The 20,084-nt window shown below is 41.3% G+C and overlaps 1 protein-coding gene across 1 annotated transcript in view; it reads left to right on the top strand.

Moving 5' to 3' along the window:
* The window catches only part of LOC5572690 (pre-mRNA-processing-splicing factor 8), a 39,640-nt gene extending 27,144 nt beyond the window's left edge, over positions 1-12,496 (top strand). Inside the window, exon 7 of the mRNA XM_001660460.2 lies at positions 8,209-12,496. Within this exon, the coding sequence (XP_001660510.1) occupies positions 8,209-12,347 (4,139 nt within the window). The 3' untranslated portion in view covers positions 12,348-12,496. The remainder of the gene's footprint in view (positions 1-8,208) is intronic.
* Positions 12,497-20,084: the final 7,588 nt, after the last annotated feature.

Consider the following 20,084-nt stretch of genomic DNA (forward strand, 5'->3'; position numbering starts at 1 on the left):
AACTTTTCTGTTTGAAAAAAATGTAGGCGATAACTTTAAATTTTGGAAGTACAATACAAATTTCCAAATATGGTACTCACCTAGAGCTATTACCTACAGTAGATCATATTGAATGTTCCCTATCATATTGGATATTGATCGTAAAACAGTATAATAGAATTGAAATAAAACTGAATACGGTCTGATTTTCAAGTCACTTTAAGTCACTTTTTCGAGAATCGAAAGTCACTATTTAGTCACTTATTTCTCAAATCTGGTCACTAAAATAACTTTTTTCGGTACCACCTTTTGCTACCAGCCCTGAATGTGTGGCAAAAGTTCGACCTTAGTGGAATAATCAAAGTTTCCAGGAAAACAATAGCAGTTGAAACAAAACAAATACCATTCAGTGAACCTTCAACATATTGGCTATAATTTTGCTGAACAAACTTGTGTCAAAATATTTACCCATTTTCAGTTATAACCAAGGATGGAAATCTAGTGATCATGACAAAATCCATGATGCATCGCGGATGTTCTTTATCGTGCGATCATAGCAACAACGATTAACCTTTTGTCGTTAAGTAATCACAACAAACTGCGCTCGCCGAATAATGCATCGTTCAGTATGTGCACTAGCGATTAATCGTTCGCGGGTCAAAGTTTTATTATTTTGAGGATTTTTTCGTTTTTCCTTTGTGATTTGTCTTTGTAGAGTAAAGTGGGGCAAAAGTTCGAGTGGGGTAAGAGTTTCTTTTAAAAAATTTCTAGCTCAATTTAAAACAAATCTTATAAATGTCATGGTGGTTCGAATGCTATTCAAGTAAGAGACTTTCAATCCAAATATCATAAAAATCGATTGAGATTTGGAAAAGTTATGGCTGTTTGTTGTTTTTCGACGTGAATATTGTAATTTTTGGTCAAACTTTCGTTGCATTGAACCAATTGAAGATAAAATCTTTTTCAGTATTTTATGTAAGGGCGTTTTTTGGCCTATCATAAGGTTGCTTTGAGGTGTATTAGTTTTTGCATAAATGCTTGAAAACAATTTTTGGCCCATAGAGGGGCAAAAGTTCGAATCAGCGGGGCAAAAGTTCGACCCATGTATAAACTCACGGAAAAATTTGCAAATTGCCTAAAATCCACATATTATTTTCAAATTTAGTTAAATTTGTCTGATCGTGTGAAAATTGTCAACAATATTTTACATTTCCACTTAGTTTTGCGAAAAACTGCTATTTTTGAGTATATTACAATTAACCCGGTTTTGGGCAATTTTTCGATGAACATTTAGTGTGTATTTTTCATCAAACTTAAGTTTACGGCTTGTGTAAAGTATGCCTGTCATAAAAGGATCGATATTTTGTGTTTTAGCCAGCGAACTTTTGCCCCACACTAGATTCGAACTCTTGCCCCACCGGTGGGGCAAAAGTTCGAATAAGACAATCAATTTTAAGACTGTTATAACTAAAAATGGGTAAATATTTTGACACAAGTTTGTTCAGCAAAATTATAGCCAATATGTTGAAGGTTCACTGTATGGTATTTGTTTTGTTTTAACTGCTATTGTTTTCCTGGAAACTTTGATTATACCACTAAGGTCGAACTTTTGCCCCACCTTACTCTACATGCTATTTATGATTCTGAAATCATTTGCACATGGTCTGCACGAAAAATAATAACGCGAATGCGGCATGATTCGAGTTGATCGCAACTTGTAACATTATCCGACAAACTCTTTGTCCCACGACAAACGATGCATCGGATGCTTCATATATCGGTAAAACGCACGTGTAGTGAACCCACTCGAACTTTTGCCCCACTTTACTCTACTAGACTATTTAAAGCGAAATAAAAAAAAAAATAATAAATTCATTTTGGACTTAAAAAATTCGATGCAAGAAAAACTTTTTTCCCTAAAATATGCCTAATTTGCAATGTATGGACGACTTTTAGTAAATTTAATTACGGAACTTTTTGCTTAAGGATGATCAAAATCTGAAATGGCCGTTTTTTAAATCGACTTTAAAGTTTTAAATCATATTTTTTTAAAGTGTAAAAAATGTTTTTTTTTTTATTTTTCAAATATTTTTTTCTTAAACTTCAGGAAATTTCACGACAATCCCCCGTACAACACTTTTTTGTAGGTCTTACCGATTTCGAGTTATACGGGTTTATAAAAAAAAGTTTAAAAACTTTGACCCTTTCCAAATGTTAGTCTAGATCGATTTTGAAAAACAAAATATGCAAAGTATTTAAGTTTCACATAGTCTTCACACCCAGAAAGCTTCATCGAATTCTGAAGGGGTGCGGCCAATCCCTTTGTCGAGTTGGCGTGAAATCCGTCATTTACCATCTCGCTAGTGCTAGATTGTTTTGTATTTTTGTTTATGTTTACATTTCATAAACGTCAAGCGAATGGAAATTTTTAGTTCACGGTTTCGCTACTGGTTGGAAAAAGCGCTGATGGCACTTCCATTTGCTGTACGTTGGTACAGTACAACGCCCGCAGACCATGATACGGTACTAAAATGCTTGCGTGATACCACCGTGATACTGGGTGACAGACATATGATATCACGGTGTACAGTGGTTTTGGTATCACATGTCTGTCATAAGTATTAGCATCACCCCACATCAAGGCGTCGAGCGGCGCGTGTTGTACGCAAGGTTCTTGGTTCGATTCCAGGTTGCCGCGAAAACGGTTTTTGTTTTCAAATTTTGGTTTCATAAGACAAATTTATGAATTTCAATCCGATTTCTTGTGACGAATTTTCATTCCTATGTATGGTACCGTGGGGCAAGTGGGTAATGGATTTCGCATAGTTGGGATTCGTAAAATTCTAGAGACCCTAAATTAAAACAAATGAGGTCCGGTATGTTTTTAAGCTTGACTCCCACCTTATATAAGCAGTATACTGAAATTGATTTTTATGTTAAATTGAAGAAAAAAGTACAGAAAAAGTTTTTGAAAAATGTCTCCTTACTTACTTACAAGTTTATCGTTTTGAACAATAAATCCAACAACTAACAGTTACATTCACGATTTCTACTACCTTTAACATTTGTTAAGGCGTCCCAATGAACAATTGCATAAGTAACATGTAAACAATGAAAACTTTTTTCTTGTTACTTGAATTTACTTCTGTTCAGTTATGTTTGTTGAAATGTTTCGACCACATTATAACTGTAACATTTCCAATGTTAGTTCTTCCCTCCCCTTGGTTATGCGACCTTGCCGCGATGGGAGGGCATAATTCATTAGCCCATATGATGGAAACCAAAGGCGTAACCTGTAGTGGTGGTATCACATTTTGGCATTTTTTGCTTAAAGCCGCGTCATAATTCATATGGCATAGACGCAATAATATCTCGGATGTGATCAAAGATGGTTAGAAGGAAAAAGATAACCGACTCCCGTCTTTTCTAGCCGACATGAATAGCACCGCTCTGGTGAGTCAAAAGCCAACTAATATGCAACGTTATCCTAGTGACCACCAGATGTTGAAGTGTTCGTTTATGACATACACGATTGAAAAAAGGTACACAGCTCAAACGGGGATTTCCGATATTGCCAATCATTTCTAAATTGCATAAAATGTGAGAAAAAAAACAACACATGAACATTTTTTATTATATGTAAAAATTACACAAATGTTGTGTTGGTCCAGATGAACCTGCTCTTATGGGAGGCGTACTCACTTCTGTGTAATGGTTTTTAAGCGTGTTTGTTTTGATTTCTTCCACGTTTCGCTTTTTGATTACACGATGATATAAAATTAGTTGAATATAATGTTTACGCGCTTTTCACTCAACAGATGGCAATAGTGTTACTTGAATAACGTGTCGTCAGCAAAATGTATGGCAAAATAAAGAGTCGATCATCTTTTTCCTTTTGACCATCTTTGATGTGATCCAACGGACATTCTGCGTCATTGATAGAATTGATGCCCATTTCAAATAATTAATCTATTCGAAATGGACATTAATACTATTGGTGACGTTCAGTTTGCCTTTTGCTATCCAGAATGATCCGTAGCCACTCTTACTATTAGCTAGCTAGATACATCGTTATCATATACGACGTAGGGAATACTTAGGAACTCTTAGGAATATGACTAGTAGATTCACTGAGTAGAAATAAGTGGCGGCAATCTTATTTTAATATAGTTTTTACATTGCCATAATAAGAAATACCTCTTTTGTGACAATGGTATAAATAATCTAATTCCAGCTTCATTTTCGCAAAATTTGCAAGTAGAAAGTAGGCGTTGTGAAGCATTGCATTTGCCACCGAAAAGTGAATCTTGTAGGAGACTGTTATAGAAGCCTAAGGTAACTTTACTCTTAAATATTCACTATAAAAATGAGTATGAAAAGTAAGAAGCTGAGATCGATCATTAGGGTTCACTTGCTGGGTTCGAGAAATTGTTGAACAGACAAGGAAAGCGACTTTTTTCTTTAAGGATATATGGACGTAATGACCAATAAATTTGTTAAGATTTTGTTAAGATTTCACGACAATTGACATTTAAGCCTCTAATCTTACGTAAAAGACAGGAATAATCAGAATAGCACTTAAATGATAAATTATTCAAAACCATTTTGACTAGACAGTATTAGTAATGAAACTACTACACTACTATTTCAAACAAATTCTGATGGAGCTGCTGATTTTCACAATGCTTCGTTTTCTCAGAAGCAAGCACTGAGGAAACTGGAGTTATGTTATTCATAACACCTTTCGTATGAAACAGTATTTTGTCAGCTGAAAAACATTTCATACGATTTGTATGATTCCCATAAATCGTTTATGAAGAGCATACGAATCAAATTCAAGATTCATACGAGGCTCTATAACATTTCATACGATGTACTTATGAAATCCAATGCAAGCCTTGTTTGAAAAAGTTCATACGTTTTTCTTATGAATCGAGTCTGGTCTACTTTCTATTCGGATCAAAATGGCGTTTGTACAGAAGAAGCTCGCGAATTTCATAGTTTTGATCAAGGCCTTTGTCGTGTTTAGAGGTAAAAAAAAAATATCGATAATTCTACGTAGAGCGTAAATACGGCGGCCAAAAGAAGAAATTTGTAAAGCTTTATCTCGTGCAATGGGAGCACAATGGGAATACGAGGTTATCAAGAAAGTTAGAACAAAACGTAAGTTGAGTTATTAGATTTTATCTTATGTTTCATATTATTAATCGACTATCTCCTTCAGAATCTGTTCAACATCTCAAAGAAACTTTCTGGAGCGGTGCCAAACTGCTAGGAGACTTCAGTTCTGACAACGGCAATATTCAATTGGATGTCATTTTCAACGGAGATACAAACTGTTGATTTGTAAACAGCGATCGAAATGTATGTTTTTAAGTGAATGATGTTTTTATTGTCATTTTTTTGCAAAAATATAGCATAGTTTACATATATTGAAGTGCCCATTTCTAATCAATTTAAAAAGTTGCAAACAACATTTTCCAATAAGTGGTCGTGTTTAGAATGAAAAGGACGCTATAAGTGATATTCTATAAGACAAAGAAAACTACGAGAAACGTCTTGTTACAATTGAAATACTGCAAAAGTCATAATAATATAAAATAAATTACATGAAGTGTCGTACAAGGGTCATACTCAAATATATTGAGATTCATACGAGTACAATTTGATGTCCATAACAAGTATTCATAGGTTTCATACGAAACATTTATGGAATCTATACTACTGTACTGCAAAAAGCATACTATACCACAAGCTAATTCGTTCATAACGACATCGTATGAAATTTATAATATTTTCTTCTGGTAAAATTTCATACCCGTTTCGTATGGAAATCGATATATTTTTTTCCTCAGTGAGGGAATATGGGTATTTTTCAGAAACTATCACGTCACAATACTAATAAAAAACAGTGTTCATGTGGGCACCATTGCCTAGTCCGTCTGAGTATTGGTCCTGGTAGAGGGGAAACATGGCAAAAGCCAGACCGAGGGTTCAGCCTTGACAAGTTAAGCTGTCAGGCAGCTCCAACTGAATACCATACAAAAAAAATGTTTGATAAACTCAAATCCCTTCTGGAGCAGAACAGGATAAATCCTATCTGCTCCAGGAGATTTGAAAGGAGCAAAAATATTAAGTGTCCATTGAATCGATTCAGTAGTTACGATACGGCGAGCCGAAGCCTACATGAAAAGACATTTGCTTCATCCATAGATGCTATGTCCACACATTTAATGTTTACAGAAAGTAGCAAGAACTGGGTCCACAAGGTTACCTAGATAGAAGTTCCCCTTACGAAAGTAAGGTTCTTGAATTAGCGCCACTTGAGCTGTACCGTTTTGCATGAGTCTGAAAGATTGATCGTTGCTGGTCTTTTATGACGAAGTTTGATCTCCGCTATCCTAACGGTAGCCACTACCCAGACAACCAGAAATCGCATGAAAGTTCACGTTACAACTCGTTTATTCATACTAATTACATCAAACTCGCTAAACACCGTGGATAAACTCGTCAGATTGATGAGTTTCCTCGCATAAAACACTTCTTTTCTGAGTTCATTTGTACATTTTGTTTCGTCCCGTACACACGTACAAAGTAAGTCGGATCAATCCGTAGCAGCTGTCAAATCATCATTTGTTATCATAAGTTAAGTCGCATAATATTGCAGGTTACTTCGGTAGAATATTTATACACTCGCATTGTATGTTATTATTCATCACATAATATATGCACGCATATCGCCTCCACTTTTGTACGTAGAAGGCCGTTTCGCAACATCTTATAAGTGAAATTTTGCACATATAGAACCTCCAGGTGATTTCGTTATACAGTCGAAGCTCGTTATAACGACAACTTTTATAGCGACAAAAGCTCTCTATAGCGACATTTTTCGGTCCCTTGAAAAATATTTTGATGTTATAACTATTCTCTATAGTGACATTTCTCTATTACGACGGTCCCTTGCGATGTCGTTATAACAAGCTTCGACTGTACGTACATTTTGGTTGTCTGGGTACCCAAACTAGGCAGGATTAAGCTTTTTGCAATCTCAGCACGAAAAAGACCGCAACGAAAAAAAACAGATCGGTATCTAAAGTCACCAAAGGCGAAAAAGCACAGAATACACTGTGTATAACGCATAGTGCGAATCCATATAGGTGGTAATTTAAACTCAATAACAACATATTCATAATTCCACCCTTATTTAGCCTCAGGCTTGAGACTGAAGAATGGAAACCGATTATCTCGGAGAAATTGCTCCGGGTAGCACAGGAAGGGCACAATAGTGTGGAGGTCGCCCTGGTACCCCACAGAGTTCTTTAGCGGTTAGGTTTTATTAAGACCTCCCTAATCATTCATTCCTAGGCACGGTACACATCACACCATGAATTAGGGGTCACCTGTTAGGTGGACTTTTACCACCGGAACAGGCAGTCCGTAGTGTTAATTCTTAGCCAATTCAAACAATCGCTACCGACACTACTCAACTGTAAGGGGGGCTCGTAGCCTTGAGGTTACGCTTTCGCTTCATAAGCGGAAGGTCATGGATTCAATTCCCAGCCCCTCCAAAAAAAAAATAACCCGTCCAGCCACCAGAAGACGCCGCACGGAGGACCGTGCTTAGGGGAGCACATCCATCCTCCGTCAGTATCAGATGGTGACTGAGACAAACTGACCCACTTCGCAGGCAGCTAGCCTCAAACGACTCAGGAACACGGCAAAACGAACCACCGCAAGAGCAATGGACTATGGCTATGGCTTATGGAAATCAATTGCTCCAACAGCAGACCACTCTCCTACCTGCTCGGTGTGAGAGCAAAAGAGCAAAAGAGAGTGAAAGCAGATGTAAATATAGATTAGTTAAAAATAGAACTGTATCGGTAAGGAAGATACAGCTTAACTGATTCCGGCACAGTAGTGGCCACGAGCACAGAGTGCCTTATGAAAAAAAAAACTTAAAAAAAACCTAAAAAAAAAGAACTACTCAACTGTCTAGGCTGATCGGGAAAAGGAGTTTAACATTGATGATTACGTAAATCCTGACGTGCCAATCAGCCTGCAAAGGGATCTGGAATAATTCTGTTGTTAAATCATTTGAAACATTCAAGAATTAATTAGGATTTCTTGGAAACACCATAGTGAGAGGAAATAAGTTGATTTTTCCAAAGTCGTAAACCATCATTTTGACCAAATCTAATTGAAGTCTCAATTTCCATCATCCCGTTCCAGGCATCAACAATCTGCAGGAAGTATGGGACGTCTCGGAAGGCGAATGCAACGTCCTGCTGGAATCGCGCTACGAAAAACTGTACGAGAAGATCGATTTGACCCTGCTCAATCGATTGCTTCGTCTGATCGTGGATCACAACATTGCCGATTACATGACCGCCAAGAACAACGTGGTCATCAACTACAAGGACATGAACCACACCAACAGTTACGGTATCATTCGAGGGCTGCAGTTCGCTTCGTTCATCGCCCAGTACTACGGACTGGTGTTGGATCTGCTGGTGCTCGGCTTGCAGCGGGCTAGCGAAATGGCCGGTCCACCGCAGATGCCGAACGATTTCCTGACGTTCCAGGATGTGGCCACCGAGTCGTGCCATCCGATTCGATTGTACTGTCGCTACGTGGATCGGATTCACATCTTCTTCCGGTTTACCGCCGAAGAGGCGAGAGATTTGATTCAGAGATATTTGACGGAGCATCCGGATCCGAACAACGAGAACATCGTCGGGTATAACAACAAGAAGTGCTGGCCAAGAGACGCGAGGATGCGTTTGATGAAGCATGATGTCAACTTGGGTCGGGCGGTGTTCTGGGACATCAAGAATCGTTTACCGCGATCGGTGACTACCGTTCAGTGGGATAATACGTTTGTGTCGGTGTATTCCAAGGACAACCCCAATCTGCTGTTCAACATGTGTGGGTTTGAATGTAGGATACTTCCGAAGTGTCGTACCCAAAACGAGGAATTCACTCACCGTGATGGAGTGTGGAATTTGCAGAACGAAGTGACCAAGGAACGTACGGCGCAGTGTTTCTTGAGGGTGGATGACGAGTCGTTGTCCCGATTCCACAACCGCGTCCGCCAGATTCTGATGGCTTCTGGTTCGACTACCTTCACGAAGATCGTGAACAAGTGGAACACCGCTCTGATCGGATTGATGACCTATTTCCGTGAGGCAGTTGTCAACACACAGGAACTGCTTGATTTGTTGGTGAAGTGCGAGAACAAGATTCAGACGCGTATCAAGATCGGTCTGAATTCCAAAATGCCTTCGAGATTCCCGCCGGTGGTGTTCTACACTCCCAAGGAATTGGGTGGTCTTGGAATGTTGAGTATGGGTCACGTGTTGATTCCCCAGTCGGATCTCCGGTGGTCAAAGCAGACCGATGTGGGCATTACCCATTTCCGATCGGGTATGTCTCACGATGAGGATCAGCTGATTCCGAACTTGTATCGGTACATTCAGCCATGGGAAAGCGAGTTCATTGATTCGCAACGTGTCTGGGCTGAATACGCTCTCAAGAGGCAGGAAGCGAATGCTCAGAACAGACGCTTAACGCTGGAAGATTTGGAAGACAGTTGGGATCGAGGTATTCCTAGGATCAATACACTGTTCCAGAAGGATCGTCACACGTTGGCCTACGACAAAGGATGGAGAATTAGGACTGAATTCAAGCAGTACCAGGTGCTGAAGCAAAATCCTTTCTGGTGGACGCATCAACGTCACGACGGCAAATTGTGGAACTTGAACAACTATCGAACGGATATGATTCAGGCATTGGGTGGCGTAGAAGGTATTCTGGAACACACGCTCTTCAAGGGAACATACTTCCCCACGTGGGAGGGTCTTTTCTGGGAGAAAGCATCCGGTTTCGAAGAGTCGATGAAGTACAAAAAACTGACCAACGCTCAGCGTTCCGGTTTGAACCAGATTCCGAATCGTCGTTTCACCTTGTGGTGGTCACCTACAATCAATCGAGCCAACGTTTACGTGGGTTTCCAGGTGCAGTTGGATTTGACCGGTATTTTCATGCACGGTAAGATTCCGACGTTGAAGATTTCTTTGATTCAAATCTTCAGAGCTCACTTGTGGCAGAAGATTCACGAATCAATCGTCATGGATTTGTGTCAGGTGTTTGATCAAGAGTTGGACGCCCTGGAGATTGAAACGGTCCAGAAGGAGACTATCCATCCTAGGAAGTCTTACAAGATGAACTCGTCCTGTGCTGATATCTTGCTTTTCCCGGCTTACAAGTGGAACGTATCACGACCGTCTCTCCTTGCGGATACCAAAGACACGATGGACAACACGACAACCCAGAAATATTGGTTGGATGTGCAACTCCGTTGGGGTGACTACGATTCCCATGACGTAGAACGTTACGCGAGAGCCAAGTTCTTGGATTACACGACGGATAACATGTCCATCTATCCGTCTCCAACGGGCGTCTTGATTGCAATCGATCTGGCATACAATCTGCACAGTGCCTACGGCAATTGGTTCCCAGGTTGTAAACCGCTGATCCAGCAAGCCATGGCAAAGATCATGAAGGCCAACCCGGCTTTGTATGTACTTCGTGAACGTATTCGTAAAGCCCTACAGCTATACAGTTCGGAACCGACTGAACCTTACCTTTCGTCGCAAAACTACGGAGAGCTGTTCTCGAATCAAATCATTTGGTTCGTAGACGACACCAACGTGTACCGAGTAACGATCCACAAGACGTTCGAAGGTAACTTGACCACCAAACCCATCAACGGAGCTATCTTTATCTTCAATCCGCGAACGGGACAGCTGTTCTTGAAGATCATTCACACGTCCGTATGGGCTGGTCAGAAACGTCTCGGTCAGTTAGCCAAGTGGAAAACTGCAGAAGAAGTAGCTGCTTTGATTCGATCCCTTCCCGTTGAAGAACAGCCGAAGCAGATCATTGTCACTCGTAAGGGTATGTTGGACCCTCTTGAGGTGCATTTGCTGGATTTTCCGAACATCGTGATCAAGGGTTCAGAGCTACAACTGCCTTTCCAAGCTTGCTTGAAGGTAGAGAAGTTTGGTGATCTTATCCTGAAGGCTACCGAACCTCAAATGGTTTTGTTCAATCTGTACGACGACTGGTTGAAGACTATCTCGTCCTACACAGCCTTCTCTCGTTTGATCTTGATCTTGCGTGCTCTGCATGTCAATACCGAAAGGACTAAGGTCATTTTGAAACCGGACAAAACAACAATCACTGAAGCTCACCACATTTGGCCAACCCTAAGCGACGAAGAATGGATCAAGGTTGAAGTTCAACTTAAGGATCTGATCCTTGCCGATTACGGAAAGAAGAACAACGTCAACGTTGCATCGTTGACTCAGTCCGAAATCCGTGACATCATTCTTGGAATGGAAATTTCTGCTCCGTCTGCCCAACGTCAACAGATCGCAGAAATTGAGAAACAAACCAAGGAACAATCTCAACTCACAGCAACTACCACTAGAACCACCAACAAGCATGGTGATGAAATTATCACTTCCACAACCAGTAATTACGAAACCACTACATTCAGCTCGAAAACCGAATGGCGTGTCCGAGCCATTTCAGCCACGAATCTTCATCTCCGAACCAACCACATCTACGTCAGTTCGGATGACATCAAGGAAACCGGCTACACCTATATTCTGCCGAAGAATATCCTCAAGAAGTTCGTCACCATTTCGGATCTTCGTGCGCAGATTGCAGGCTATCTGTACGGCGTAAGCCCTCCAGATAACCCTCAGGTCAAGGAAATTCGTTGCATCGTGATGCCACCGCAGTGGGGAACCCATCAACAGATCAACCTCCCGAACACCCTCCCAACCCACCAGTATCTCAAAGACATGGAACCTCTCGGATGGATCCACACGCAACCGAACGAGTTGCCCCAACTTTCCCCACAGGACATCACCACCCATGCAAAGATCATGTCCGAGAACACCACGTGGGATGGAGAAAAAACAATCATCATCACGTGTTCCTTCACGCCCGGTTCCTGTTCGCTTACAGCCTACAAACTAACCCCCTCGGGTTATGAGTGGGGCCACAAGAACACCGACAAGGGAAACAACCCCAAAGGATACCTGCCTTCCCACTACGAGCGCGTTCAAATGCTGTTATCCAACAAATTCCTCGGATTCTTCATGGTCCCGGCGCAGGGAAGCTGGAACTACAACTTTATGGGCGTGAGGCACGACCCGAACATGAAGTACGAACTGCAGCTGGCCAATCCCAAGGAGTTCTACCATGAAGTGCACAGACCGTCGCATTTCCTACTGTTCTCTAGCTTGGAAGAGGGCGCCGATGGAAACGGTGCCGACAGGGAGGATCTGTTCGCGTAAATGTTGTGTGGAAATTGATGGTGAATGCGTGGTTGTCTTGTTTAATGCTTGAGTTTATCTTTAAGGTTATTCATTACTCTAATTAACTGTGTAAATAGTCACTTGGCTCTTTGACGGTATCATTAATAAAAAAAAGTTTAGAATAATTACAGGCTGCATTCATTTATTTTCCGAAATCTATCTTGAATTAGACGGGTAGGCTTAATGAATCAAACGGGCACTGAAACCTCAAATTCTCAAAATCCTACGTAAATGCAATTTAAAATTTAAATGATTTAAAAATTGATCTATAAAGTACTGATGTCAAGGCCTATATGAGGATATCCAAAAACTCATTTGTATAATAGTCCTTCTACATGCGTGACCTATCTGACGTTATTGAATAAGAAAAGCTTTACAAACAATTACACGGTGTCTATTCATTTACAGAGATTAAATACCATGATATTTCAACGTTTTTCCAAAGTTTAAAAAATAGATTCAATAATTTCTCCGGGCCCAGATAGCCGTAGCGGTAAACGCGCAGTTATTCAGCAAGACCAAGCTGAGGGTCGTGGGTTCGAATCCCACCGGTCGAGGATCTTTTCGGGTTGGAAATGTTCTCGACTTCCCAGGGCATAAAGTATCATCGTACTTGCCACTCATGTGCACTTCGTTGCTCTACGACAACTCGTTCTCCGCTGCTGCTGTTCGAGCTCTCCTTGTTGACCAGTTGGATGCCGAGGTCGGTCCAGCGATTCCGTTGGAGGATGACTTCCGGTTCACTGGCGCCCAGACGACCCAAAACTGGTTTGTGACGATCGATGCTACTCGGCTTAGTCCCCGACGGTGGAGCTAGCCTACTCCGGCTACGCGCTTCTTCATGATTCGATACTGGCCGGTGGAGTGCCGAAGTCGGTCCAGCGATTCCGGTTGGAGGATGGCTTCCGGTTCGCTGGCACTCCGACGACTCAAGCCGGTGATACGCTACGTACTACTCAGAGTAGTCCCCGGCGGTGGATCTATCCTACTCCGACGAAGATTTCCCCGGCGGCGGAAGATCTCCCGAACCGATGCCATCTGGGCAGATGCCGAGGTCGGTCCTGCGATTCCGGTGGAGGGAAGCTTCCGGTTCACAGGCGCCCCGACGATCATTTGCCGGTGCAACAACGCGATCTACTCAACTAGTCCCCGGCGGTGGACTCAGCCTACTCCGACTCGACGTTGGTCGGCCAAGTGCCAGGGTCGGTTCTGCAATTCCGGTTGGAGGATGGCTTCCGGTTTGCAAGCGCCCCGACGACTATTAACCGATACTACGCTACGCCCGCTCTACTCGGTCTAGTCCCCGACGGAGGATCTAGCCTACTCCGATCGCGACCCGGAGCTCTCTGGTTTTCACGACATCTCCTTTGCAGCAACGACATAATCGCCGTTATTCCCTTGTTCACCGCATTCCAGGTGCTTTCATGCTGGCACATATTCTGCACGATGTTGTCCGGATTTAGAACGCTTGCGGTTTCTGGCATCCTCTCGCTTCGTATATCCCTGAATCGAGAGCAGTCGAATATAACGTGCTCCGGTGTCTCCTCGATATTTGTACAGGCCGGACAATGTGGAGATTCTGTGTGTCCGAATCTGTGCAGATATTTCCGGAAGCATCCATGGCCTGACAGAAACAGGGTCAGGAAGAAGTTAACTTCTCCATGTTTCCTGGTAGTCCACACCGACACGTTAGGAATGAGCCTGTGGGTCCACCTTCCTTTCTCCGAGTTATCCCACTCCTGCTGCCACCTGGCCATTGTGTCCAACCTAATGGTATTCCTCACATTCCTGGTGTCCCTTTGCTGGTAACATGCGATGTCTTCAGCCAGAGTGATGCAGATGGGGATCATTCCGGCGATAACGCACACTGCCTCCGATGATATAGTGCGGTAGGCACTCGCAACCCGTATAGCCATGAGCCGGAACGTACCTGCCAGCTTATCTCGGTTACGTTTGGTTCCCAACGCTGCAGCCCAAGCCGGGACTCCATACCTCAGTATAGACGATGATACGGTCGCTAGAAGACGCCTCGTGCTGCTTCTTGGTCCTCCAATGTTGGGCATGATCCTGGCTACGGTGTTAGCAGCTTTCGTTGCTTTTTCGCAGGCATAGTCTACGTGGCTGTTGAAGTTTAGCCTGTCGTCGACCATTACTCCGAGATGCTTTAGAGAGCGCTTCGATGGGATTGCGTGCCCTCCGACGTTGATTTCCAACTGCTGTACCGCCTTGCAGTTGCTGACCAGCACCACCTCCGTTTTATGATGAGCCAACTGCAGCTTGACTCCAGTCATCCACGATTCGATGGTGTCTAGCGATTCCGCCGTCAGCATCTCCACCTCCTCCGCAGACTCACCAGTTATCGCAAGAACGACGTCATCTGCGAACCCGACGATCTCGACTCCATTCGGCAGTGACAAGGTTAGCACTCCATCGTACATCATGTTGCACAATGTTGGACCAAGTATGGATCCTTGCGGAACTCCCGCCGTGACTTCAATTGACATCCGTCCCTGGTTTGTGTCGTAGACCAGTACCCGGTTCTGGAAGTAACTTTGCAGAACTTTACACAGATATCCGGGAACCCGCATTCTGTGTAGGGCTGCGGCGATAGCCTCCAAACTGGCACTGTTGAACGCGTTCTTGACGTCTATTGTTACCACTGCGCAGTATCGATTGCCTCTCCTCTTCTGCTTGGACGCTTTCTCCGCGCACGCGATGACTGCCCGAATAGCATCTACCATCGAAGTCTTTTTACGGAATCCAAATTGCCTTTTCAACAATCCGTTCTCGCCTTCCGTGTAGATCGTCAGCCTGCCGAGGATGACCTTCTCCAAAAGTTTGCCAAGAGTATCCAGCAAGCATATTGGTCTATATGAAGCAGGATCTCCTGGCGGTTTTCCCGGTTTTGGCTGTAATATCAGCTTCTGCACCTTCCGCTAGACACTTCTGCAACGCTGTCCTGAATATGTCTGCTCCTTCCGCTAGACACTTCTGCAACGCTGTCCTGAATATGTCTGGGAACGCCAAGATTGCTGCCCTTAGTGCAACATTAGGGATACCATCTGGTCCGGGAGCTTTGTTCAGCTTCAATCCTTTCGCAACCGTTATCAGCTCGGCGTTAGACACTTGTATACCGGCATTTTTCTCATCTACGTCAGCGTACGGTGTGGGCGGCCACGCTGTTGGAGCATGCGTAGGAAAGAGACCGTTCACTATCGCCTTCAGTTTAGTTAATAACTGTGGAAGTCCATAAGAACACTAAGCTGAGAAGCAGGCTCTGTCCCAGTGGGAACGTAACGCCAGAAAGAAGAAGAAATTCTTCAAAATACATATGGGTTTATTCTACGACTGGCGTGAGGTAAGAATTGTCGGTGACGTATAACGAGATGACAATTCTCGACTCGAGTGAAGTGACTCTCATTTGATTTGCACGGCGAGACCGACAATTCTCACCTCACTCCTCTCGTAGAATAGCCCAAGTATATTTGATCTTAAGGAAAAAATAGCCTCTCCCTTAAAATGTAATTCAGATTTTTGAACTTACGTATCCACAATTTTTCTCTGGAGAGTGTTTTGTATTTTTCCTAGATGATATCTTGGGGAAATCAGGGCTGGTAGTGACTGATCGTCTTAAAAATAAGAACTTTAGAGACCTCTTGTTTGAGAAAAAAATGAACCAAAACGAGTCCGTACATGAATTACGAATACAAAAAAAAATTCTCCAAAAAATATTCTATTCATTTTTGTAGGACTTCCTTCAGCATTCTCGTTTAGAACACTTTCAAGAATTTGAAATTCCACCAGGAATCCCTAAAATTTTGTTTTGCCGAAAACTTACTCAAGGAATTCTTTAAATATTTTTTTTCCAGTTTTTTATACAGGGATGTCTCCCGGGAAATGTCAAGGATTTTTTTCCGATTGTTTTGGAGAAAATTGTTGAAAATATCCGCGAAGAATTGCGAAGGAAAATTGTAGAGTAACCTTAGATGAAACATATGTGAGTTCTAAGTATGCCCTGATGAATTTCTAGAAGGATCTCTGAAAAAACTCCTTTATTCAGCTTTTTGCGCTAGCTATAAAACTGCTGGGGGTGATTCGATTTTGACTTTTCTTGCCTGCAGATATTATGGTTTAATCTTAGTAGGCAGTGATAGTATATAACTGTCAAAAATTTTCACTGTTTTCATTATCGGCTACCATTTCTTTTTCTGAATTTTGAAATTAGCTCCCATATAATAATCATTAATTTTCTTCTTGTTTCACCGTTTTAGGTACCATAGGATATCAGATATTCGTTTGGGAAGAGTTGCGAGACCGAATCAATGCAATTTTAAACGAAACTTAAAGAAATTCAATTGAAAATATAATTTCATCGTTTAGTACATTTGTTGGCATGAATGTTCTGTGCTTTCGATCATGGCTTGAAAATCCTAGCCGCCCAAAAACATATTCCTTTCAATTTCTTTGCAAAAGAAGAGGTGGTACGAGATGTTCATTTATTTTTTCTCGCCAAGGTCTACGACGAATATCAAGCATTTTGTTTTAACCGTGCCCGTCTGCAGCATGTCGGATCAAGAGCTTGTTCGAAAATAACGTCCAACATTTGTGGAACGAAAATTAAAGTATTGAGCGTAGATTATAGGTGTTAGTATGTTCTATCGGTACGACTCACTAAGGTTCAATCTTTCCATGACGTCCATCGTTTTTATGATTTCTAGAACCCCCCATCACTCCCATCTGTAATACATGCAACACATTCATAAACCTCCCTCCTTCACCAAAGTATGGACGTCATTTTCTAATGTTCTCTAAGCGCACCAACTAAACACAGTCGGTAATCGTCCCTTGGACTATTTTGTTCTTAAAATGTCATTTTTCACATTTTTTTTCCAGTAGAAGCTCAAATTTAGCTATGGCGAAATTGTTTCCACATGTATTCCAACTCCACAAAATTGATAGTAGGAAGTGCCCAAGTGGCTCTGCACCCTAATGAAATTTTTCTCAAGCATTATTCCAAACCAATTATTCTGCCTGCCAACCTAAAATAATCAGAACATTAGTATAAAATAAGAAAATACAGTATCGATACACATTTTCCAAAATCAAGACGTAAATTTCTGACATCACTTTGTCAACATAAAACATTTTCAACTTCGAGATGCTTACTTAGATCCAAACATAAAAAAGTTATAGTGTTGCCAAGACATGTCAAAAAGGGGTGATTCAAGTTTATAGCAAACCAGCGTAAAAAGCTGGATTGTTGATAAATGTGCTTATCCAGCTTTTTACGCTAGCTATAAAACGACAGGGGGTGATTCGATTTTGACATTTATTCGCTACTGATTTTATAGTTTGGTCTAAGTAGGCTGTAATTTGAGATTGTTGATTTGACTGTCAATAATTTTCACTCGTGTTTCCACAGCATTTGTTTTGCAGCTAAGTTTTATTCGAATTTAAATTCTTGAAAATTCACCATTTATTAACAACTATTATTGTACAGTTTTAGGCATCATCAAAAATCTTGAAGCTTGTAGAAAGATCAAATATGGCAGAGGCAAAGGCACAATATTCTACCAATAGCGAACTCCACTAAACAACAGTGTTGTTTCATCGTTATGTATATTTGCCATCCCGACTTTTTTGCTACCATGGACAGCTGTCTTGATAAAACTAAAAAAATCGCATACAAACCACAAGACTTGCGAATTAAATTGTAAGAAAAAATCTAGAGAAATTCGTAAATACACAATTCAGGTGGACAAAATTGGTCTATCTCAATTTACACCTATATTATAAGCAGCGACACACATTGGTTATTCTTATATTACGTGTCTTTTACCACGTAAAATTCGATAATTTCCGGGCATGGGCCTTTCCATATGCTTTTCCTTTTGCATTTCCATTTGCGTTGCACAGAAATGTGATTGTTCAAATGTTGAGTACAAAGGAAATACGTAAACGATGGGAAACGATAGGTTTATATTTTCATTTCAACAAGTAGTTATCAAAACAAAAACCTCTTATGGTACGGAACCAAGCGGGAAATATCTCAGTACAGGTCGGACTCGATTATCCGGAGACTCGATTATCCGGGGACTCGATTATCCGGGATTCGATTATCCGGAATTTTAGACTCGATTATCCGGAATTTGTTTTTTGATGTTCTTGTTTTAACATTTTTATGCATAAATCTGAGATAATTTGGTATTGCACTATATAATATGAATGGTTTTGCAGTTTTGAAGGTATTTGAGAAAAGGGGGATTTGAAAAAGTGTTTTTTGTGTATGCTGGTCAAAAAAAATTTTTTCTTGTGAAGACCCCTATTGTTCCTAGAAATAATTTCTGGCTACGCCACCGCATCATATAAATAAAACAATGAAAAAAGATAATATTAAAGTTCTTTTATCGAAGATTTCTATTTTTTTCTTAGTGATTCGATTATCCGGAAAATTCGATTATCCGGAGTGAAAAAAAAATCGATACTCCGGATAATCGAGTCCGACCTGTAATAGCAGCTTAATAGGCATCAGACTGTTGAATTGTATTCAGAAATCTATCACTCAGAGTAAGTTCCCCTCTTTCTGCTATTTGATTTGTCCAGAATTATGTTTGTAGGTCTCAAACCATGAATATAATTCCTATTAGTTCGTATCAAATGCCGATTCTTCATTCCGTTTTATGTCCGCATATTATCTAAAAGAGCAAATTGTTCGAATAAAATAGTATTTCCGATTGGGGCTTACCGAGGAATTGTTCAGGTTAGGATGTAGAAAGATGAGGAAGGGTGTTATAAATTGCATTACTAACAGGACCGCCTATTATTGCGAAATCGCATATAAAAGTGCGAGATTACATCGGATCTGTCATCGGCTCCGGAGTCATAATACGTCGATTGGATCCGGGGTCATTAAATGCCTCAGTGAACGAACCAACTTATCATTTTGAGCGCATTAGTTCGAAAAAAAAGCTGTCAGGAGTCGTCACGGCCGCGTTTATTAATTAATGTCAGTAAACACGATTAAGCACTCTTTCGCAGGCACAATTACAACCACAACCTTTGTGGATGAGTTTTCACCAAACCTGAAAGAAAAGAACCATTAGTATACAATAAGAAAATAGAAAATATTTTTTTCAATTTTCTCCAAACCCTAATAACAAAACTAAGACAACAACACAACAACATAAGAGTTTCTTTGACAACATAACAATAATCAAAAATCGCAAATGTGCTTATTCTGCGCGGCGTGTGAGTCGAGACGAGTCGCTCTCACCGCGAGTGACGTGAGACGACTAATGTTAATCAAATGGGAGCGAGTCGACAATTGTCACCCCATTCGACTCGTGTCACCTCACACGCCGCGCAGAATAGGTACGAAAACTTACTGCGACCCAGCTATAAAAATTATAGTGTACGCAAGGGATGTCAGAAGGGGGTGATTCAAAGTTTATAGCAAGCTAGCGTAAAAAGCTGGATTCTGCGCGGCGTGTGAGTCGAGACGAATCGATCTCACCGCGAGTGACGTGAGACGACTAATGTTAATCAAATGGGAGCGAGTCGACAATTGTCACCTCATTCGACTCGTCTCACCTCAAACGCCGCGCAGAATAAACACAAAAATTCTTCCTAAGATTAAATTGAAAAAAATACAATCTCAGACTAATGTCCTACAAGACGTGTTGTAGAAATTCTTTGATGAAATTCGGACAGAATCCT

The sequence above is a fragment of the Aedes aegypti genome, chromosome 2 (assembly GCF_002204515.2).
Source record: "Aedes aegypti strain LVP_AGWG chromosome 2, AaegL5.0 Primary Assembly, whole genome shotgun sequence".
In the NCBI taxonomy this organism is placed as follows: Eukaryota; Metazoa; Arthropoda; class Insecta; order Diptera; family Culicidae; genus Aedes; species Aedes aegypti.